Source organism: Thalassophryne amazonica, chromosome 21 (genome assembly GCF_902500255.1).
Source record: "Thalassophryne amazonica chromosome 21, fThaAma1.1, whole genome shotgun sequence".
NCBI classification, from domain to species: domain Eukaryota; kingdom Metazoa; phylum Chordata; class Actinopteri; order Batrachoidiformes; family Batrachoididae; genus Thalassophryne; species Thalassophryne amazonica.
This window is the reverse complement of record NC_047123.1, coordinates 4,976,458-4,984,193: the sequence shown is the minus strand read 5'-3', so window position 1 is coordinate 4,984,193 and position 7,736 is coordinate 4,976,458. Positions and strand designations below refer to the sequence as shown.

At 42.3% G+C, this 7,736-nt stretch overlaps 1 protein-coding gene across 1 annotated transcript in view; it reads left to right on the top strand.

The window, feature by feature from the left end:
- The window catches only part of cad (carbamoyl-phosphate synthetase 2, aspartate transcarbamylase, and dihydroorotase), a 61,617-nt gene that overhangs the window by 38,517 nt on the left and 15,364 nt on the right, over window positions 1-7,736 (top strand). Inside the window, 4 exon segments of the mRNA XM_034162001.1 lie at window positions 4,495-4,713; window positions 6,070-6,237; window positions 6,404-6,586; window positions 6,841-6,945. Of these exon segments, the coding sequence (XP_034017892.1) occupies window positions 4,495-4,713; window positions 6,070-6,237; window positions 6,404-6,586; window positions 6,841-6,945 (675 nt within the window).

The window sequence follows — 7,736 nt, the reverse complement described above, 5'->3', positions numbered from 1 at the left end:
GAGAAAGAGTCTAACCAAATACCAGCATTACTGAAAGCAGCCAAAGATAACGATATGTCTTTGGGATGGTTATGAGTAATTTTTTTCTCTAATAGTTAAAAGTTTATTAGCAAAGAAAGTCATGAAGTCATTACAAGTTAAAGGAGTACTCGGCTCAATAGAGCTCTGACTCTTTGTCAGCCTGGCTACAGTGCTGAAAAGAAACCTGGGGTTGTTCTTATTTTCTTCAATTATTGATGAGTAGTAAGATGTCCTAGCTTTACGGAGGGCTTTTTTATAGAGCAACAGACTCTTTTTCCAGGCTAAGTGAAGATCTTCTAAATTAGTGAGACGCCATTTCCTCTCCAACTTACGGGTTATCTGCTTTAAGCTGCGAGTTTGTGAGTTATACCACGGAGTCAGGCACTTCTGATTTAAGGCTCTCTTTTTCAGAGGAGCTATAGCATCTAAAGTTGTGCTCAATGAGGATGTAAAACTATTGACGAGATAATTTATCTCACGCACAGAGTTTAAGTAGCTACTCTGCACTGTGTTGGTATATGGCATTGGAGAACATAACAAAGAAGGAATCATATCCTTAAACCTAGTTACAGCGCTTTCCGAAAGACTTCTACTGTAATTAAACTTATTCCCCACTGCTGGGTAGTCCATTAAAGTAAATGTAAATGTTATTAAGAAATGATCAGACAGAAGGGGGTTTTCAGGGAATACTGTTAAGTCTTCTATTTCCATACCATAAGTCAGAACAAGATCTAAGATATGATTAAAGTGGTGGGTGGACTCATTTACATTTTGAGCGAAGCCAGTTGAGTCTAATAATAGATTAAATGCAGTGTTGAACCTGTCATTCTCAGCATCTATGTGGATGTTAAAATCACCCACTATAATTATCTTATCTGAGCTAAGCACTAAGTCAGACAAAAGGTCTGAAAATTCACAGAGAAACTCACAGTAACAACCAGGTGGACAATAGATAATAACAAATAAAACTGGTTTTTGGGACTTCCAATTTGGATGGACAAGACTAATGCCGCGTTCACACCGGGCGCGATCAGACGCTACAAATTCGCGTGGGTCGCCAGGCGACGGACGCACCTCCTTCGCCCGGTGTGTCGCTCTGCTTGGGTGGACTTTCGCTGTGAAAATTTGCCCCGGTGCGTCATCAAATAGGAGGAGCTTCCATTCCGCTCGCCGGCTCCGGTTGTCAGTCAAGCTAACATGACGGACCTTGATCACACGGAGCGAGTTGTTGTGAAAAGCTCCCAATACAGAGAGAATCATTATTTGCTGCAGGAGCTGTGTCTTTGTCAGCGCTCCTTCCACCTCTGCGGGACCCAGTTTGAGGATCAACTGTAAACAATAAAAAAAAACAAAAAAAACTCCGCTGCTTGCTGCTCCTCGCTCTTCCCCCAAAAAACTCTGTCATAATTGTGTTTAGAAACCAGTCACCATTTGTTTGATTATACATCTGTGTAGTTAATTAATAAAATATTCTCTACAGACGATTCGTTCGCGTGCGCACGTAAAAAAAAAAGAAAAGAAAAGGATAAAGCTCTGCTCCCCGCTGCTGCAAGTAGGGCTGCTGCTCGCTCCAGAAACTCTGTCATAATTGTGTTTAGTAACCAGTCACTATTTGCTTTATACAGGTGTGTAGTTAATAAGTAAAATAATCTGCTTCCTGGTCCCAACCCTGGATAGTCACGGTTTGGAGGGTTTAATAAAATTGGCCAGATTTCTAGAAATGAGAGCTGCTCCATCCAAAGTGGGATGGATGCCGTCTCTCCTAACAAGACCAGGTTTTCCTCAGAAGCTGTGCCAATTTTCTATGAAGCCCACCTCATTTTTTGGACACCACTCAGACAGACAGCAATTCAGGGAGAACATGCGGCTAAACATGTCACTCCCGGTCCGATTGGGGAGGGGCCCAGAGAAAACTACAGAGTCCGACATTGTTTTTGCGAAGTTACACACCAATTCAGTGTTAATTTTAGTGACCTCCGATTGGCGTAACCGGGTGTCATTACTGCCGACGTGAATTACAATCTTACCAAATTTGCGCTTAGCCTTAGCCAGCAGTTTCAAATTTCCTTCAATGTCGCCTGCTCTGGCCCCTGGAAGACAATTGACTGTAGTTGCTGGTGTCGCTAATTTCACATTTCTCAAAACAGAGTCGCCAATAACCAGAGTTTGATCCTCGACGGGTGTGTCGCAGAGTGGGGAAAAACGGTTAGAGATGTGAACGGGTTGGTGGTGTACAGGGGGCTTGTGTTTAGGACTACGCTTCCTCCTCACAGTCACCCAGTCGGCCTGCTTTCCCGGCTGCTCGGGATCTGCTGGGGGACAGCTAACGGCGGCTAAGCTACCTTGGTCCGCACCAACTACAGGGGCCTGGCTAGCTGTACGATTTTCCAAGGTGCGGAGCCGAGTCTCCAATTCGCCCAGCCTGGCCTCCAAAGCTATGAAAAAGCTACACTTATTACAAGTACCGTTACTGCTAAAGGAAGCCGAGGAATAACTAAACATTTCACACCCAGAGCAGAAAAGTGCAGGAGAGACAGGAGAAGCCGCCATGCTAAACCGGCTAAGAGCTAGTAGCTGCGCTAAGCTAGCGGATTCCTAAAGACACACAAAGTGAATAATGTGTAAATAATTTAGAGGTGATTCAGCAGAGGGAGTGCTTTAGTTAAGGCACGTGAAGATTACACTGTGAAACAAATCGTTATCTAGTTAACTAGATCAATCTAACTGCGCAGATTAAACAGCTAACAGATACAGAAAAACACCGCTGTGCTCCGGAACAGGAAGTGATACAATACCGCAGTGAGAGCCAACCACTTCCTGGAAAAATCTTGACGCTGTTTACTTTTATACAATAAAATTAGTCAAATGGTAATAGATTAACTTTTCCCCATGGATCCATTTTCAGAGTGAGCATCTTGAGTGACAAAACACATGGAAGCAAACAAAAGACAACACATTAAAAAAAACTACCTTATTCTACAGAATGGTTAATATATATACGACAATACAAGTCTGGTAAATATCACACGATGTTCTACATGACAGGCAGCTGTCACTAAAGTATTAAAATCAGAATGTATATAAAAATACAGACAAAATATTTTTAAAAAATATTTTAGCACTTTCACCTTATATTCATGTTCAAAAAATTGATTTAAAATGGTGTGTGTATGTATATAGCCCTGTCTCACTTTTTAAAATTATTAAGTTTTATTCTTTTTTTTTTTTTTTTTTGTGATACCATCACGGAAATGTGGCACATGTTGTGGCTTTATTATGTACCACTAGATGAAATCTCTCTTTCCGTGATATCATCATGAACTTGGCGTGAGATGGAGTTAGTGTAGACCAAAACTGTGTGACTGGTGCAGTGCTGCTTCAGAACCCAGGATTGGTAAGGTTTTTTGTGATTTGGCGCTAAATAAATCAAAATAAATTGAAAAAACCCAAAAAGAATCACGGCCTAACCCGCTCCATGTTGTAATAGCACTCGTGTTTTCAGCTTTACTGAGGTCAGCTGCTTCTTGTCACGACTGAACAAGAGGAAAATGTGGTTGGAATTGTCTGGTAGCCCAGCGAGGACACGTGCAGTGGACCTCAGTGGACAGCTGTCCACTGAGGTATTAAAAGTCGACTGCCAATGAGGACCTCATTCTGTAAGACTGAGCTCCTCATCATCAGTCAGCTTGTGGGGCTGATGATTTGTTACTAAAGGCAGTAACAATATTTCACACGTTTCCTTTGCACTCTGTAGAAATTGTCCACATGGGGGCAGTATGACCCACCTGTGCAGTCAGGAGGCGTCAAATGTTCAGATGGTGTTAAACAGATAATATGCTGAGTTCTGCCCACAGTGGTGGTCACCAGGTGGTACCACCCTGGAGTTGGCCTGTGCGCCCGTTGCCCACTAAACCCGCCTGCCAGCGGCTCCAGTTACAGAGCTGCAGACTGCATATGGGACCATTTTATTGATTTATTCATTTGAGATCATGGGAGTTGATGAACATGCATGATGGACACTTCGATCGTTGGCGGTTGCCGTCAGTTGTCGCAGTTGAGAGGCTACTTTATAAAATGCGGCAGTGATGGTGATGCAAGCAGTTGTGAGCAGAGGAAAATGAGCAGGTGTGTGTTCAGAGAGCGGAACAGACACTCTGTCCTCCTTTCTTCCTTCTCTCAAAGCAGCCTAGGGCTCAACACTCATCTGCTCAAACTACACGTTGACTGCGACCTTCGGCTCCTGTAGCACTTAGAGGTCATATTGTGCCAAATCAGAGTTCCACAATTTCACATCTTTGCAGCCAGTAGCTACATAAGTCAGTTTTGGTCTTGAAACATCTTAGGTGAGACCTCTGTGAGCTCCATGACTGATGTTGATGTGGGCCACGCCCACTGAAGTGTTCTGTGACAAAAGAGTGTGAACACACTCTTTGTGGTATCGTGTTGATTGTGGAACTGTTTTGTGTTTCCCAGGAGATTGACGTGGATGTTGTAGCGTGTGATGGAGTGGTGATAGCAATTGCTGTTTCTGAACACGTGGAGAACGCTGGCGTTCATTCCGGCGATGCCACCCTGGTCACACCACCGCAGGACCTCAATCAGACCACCATAGAGAAGATCAAGAGGATTGTCCATGCTATTGGTGCAGAGTTGCAGGTCACTGGACCTTTCAACCTGCAGCTTATTGCAAAGGTCAGAGATGTTCACAAAGTTCATTATTCCCATTAAATGGAATCACTGTTTCTTTTTTAAATTAATCTGTCCATTAAAAGCCATAATTTTGATGTAGGATATTGGAATTGAAAAGAAATGCTAATCTCAAAGTAGTCATCTTTAAATTGTGAGTATTTATGGATCTAAACGGGTGTAATTGTATTTTGTGTGGAATCCACACATCTCTGATGGGATTGTTTTGCTTTTCTTCTGCCTAAAGATGGTATAAACACATTGTATGTTGGTTTCTACATGAGAATGGATTACTGGATTTGCATCCTGTGTGAACATGTGCATCAACCGCAGTCCCAAATGAGGGCAAAAGTTCTTTGAAAGTTCCTTTAGTTGCTTTACTGGCTACTTGAGGCTGGCTCCAAAAGTGAGCAGACTCTCACAGAAGACCATGTTAAAATGTCCAAATAAATGTTTACAGCCTGGTTCAAAAACCTGTTTTGATCTCTATAGTCAGTTTCTACCTCCCTGACAACTGTATGGGGGTGAAATTTTTATTTATTTATTTATTTGCTAGTTTTGTTTTTCAACAAGTCATTAGTTGAATATGTTTTAAGCCAGGAGTGGCCAAGTTCAGTCCTCGAGAGCTACCTTCTTGACACTCTTAGTTGTCTCCCTGCTCCAACACACCTGAATCCAATGAAAGACTCGTTAGCAGACTTTTCGAACTTGGCCACCCCTGTTTTAAGCCATAAAGTTATGCATAATTAGGGGTGTGGTCACTTTGAATGACAGGAGTGTGCGGCTGTGCTCAGAGCTGTGGCTGCTGTTTGTAGTGAAGGACTGTATTTGTCCTTTCTGAGCTTTTTATTACAGATCTCTGCAATAATATGACTTCTTGCGCAATTAATTGTCTTTGCGAATCATGTAAGAAGTCTGTTATTTAAGTCAAGTGAGATTTTCTTATTTAATCTTCAAGTGTTATACAAAGTCATGTTAGTGGACATGACGTCAGCGACCGTATATGAGAGCATGTTACCTGGCATTCAGTCCTTTTTCCATCTCTCACATGGAGAGCAGAAGGTTGACCTTCTTTTGTATCGCTTGTCTTGCTAGAACCTTGCAACCTTCGTGGTTGGAGCTGCACATACGCGCCCTCCACTTAATCCACAGTTACTGAAGCAGTAAGCGGATGGTAATACTCTCAGGGTCTCACACACACAGCACTTTTTCAGCTTCAAAACAGCTCTTCCGGGTCTCTTTAGAAAACCTGTGGGTGCCATCTGGTCGGATTTGTCCAGTGTGGTGTGTTCGTACCTGTCGGTTAACCTGATTTCATTCACAACACGTAATGCTTTGATGCTTCGGTGTTTCCTCCTTCAGGATGATCAGCTGAAGGTGATCGAGTGTAACGTCCGAGTGTCTCGCTCCTTCCCCTTCGTGTCTAAAACACTGGGTGTGGACCTTGTTGCTCTGGCGACGCAGGCCATTATGGGGGAGGTAGTGGACACTGTCGGTCTGATGTTGGGAAAAGGCATTGTGGGAGTCAAGGTAACCGAAAAAACTTGTTTTTGTATTCATAGTTCACGACAAAATGTATTATCTTGAATTACATTTTAGAACTCAGTCTTTGCTGACGATCCAGATTGATGTAATTGTTGTTTCCCTCCCAAATGAAAGTTTTTCCATCTGGAACCACACTTTGCGTGTCCTTCAGGTTCCCCAGTTTTCATTTTCTCGGCTTGCTGGTGCTGATGTGGTTCTGGGGGTGGAGATGACCAGCACCGGAGAGGTGGCCTGTTTTGGAGAGAACCGATATGAAGCTTACCTCAAAGCCATGTTATCAACAGGATTCAAGATCCCCAAGAAGAACATCCTGCTCTCCATTGGTAGTTACAAGGTACTGTTTGGATACACCATGAACATGGAACTCTTTCTGACGGATTTTTATTTCCTCCCTTTTAAGATTCAAGTGAATGACTTTTTTTAAATGTGATATTTAGGTTAATTATTATTCAATCCTTGGATTTCCGTGTGTGTGTGTGTGTATTTAGTTGTGGAAGTTCTATGGGTAGATATATAAAAATACTAAATCCCTCATTGGATTCTTGAATCCAGTAAGTTAACACTTGGAATCTGTTTTGTGTTTTGCAGAACAAAAGTGAGCTGCTGCCCACTGTGCAGGCGTTGGAGTCTCTGGGCTATGACCTGTATGCCAGTCTGGGTACTGCAGATTTCTACACGGAACATGGAGTCAAGGTAAATGAAAATCTATTTTTAAGCAGGTTGCAATCCAATTACATTATTGCTCTGATGTGGCAACACTAAAAACTGCAACTCCATGCTTTGATCAGCAAAGAATTTTTTTCCCCCAAGATATAAGTTTATTGCTTGTTGTAAAGAAAATATGTTTTGATTACGAGATGGGCAGCATCAATGGTAAATAAAGTACACCTGTGATGAATTTTCCCTGCTGTATGTATGTTCACTGTAGTGTGCTAACTGATTGACTGACATGCATCTGTATCAGCAAATCATCTGGAAAACATGATTGCACACATACTGCTTTTAAACTTCCCTTCAGACAACTTTATTGATCCCAAAAAAGGGCAATTACGTTTATACTCCAGTTACCTCAGACAAGATACAGCAATTAATCCACAATTATTACTTGTTTACCGTAATAATGGCACACATCAAAAATAAAGACAACACATATACACTCAGCAAAAATATAAACGCAACACTTTTGGTTTTGCTCCCATTTTGTATGAGATGAACTCAAAGATCTAAAACTTTTTCCACATACACAATATCACCATTTCCCTCAAATATTGTTCACAAACCAGTCTAAATCTGTGATAGTGAGCACTTCTCCTTTGCTGAGATAGCCATCCCACCTCACAGGTGTGCCATATCAAGATGCTGATTAGACACCATGATTAGTGCACAGGTGTGCCTTAGACTGCCCACAATAAAAGGCCACTCTGAAAGGTGCAGTTTTATCACACAGCACAATGCCACAGATGTCGCAAGATTTGAGGGAGCGT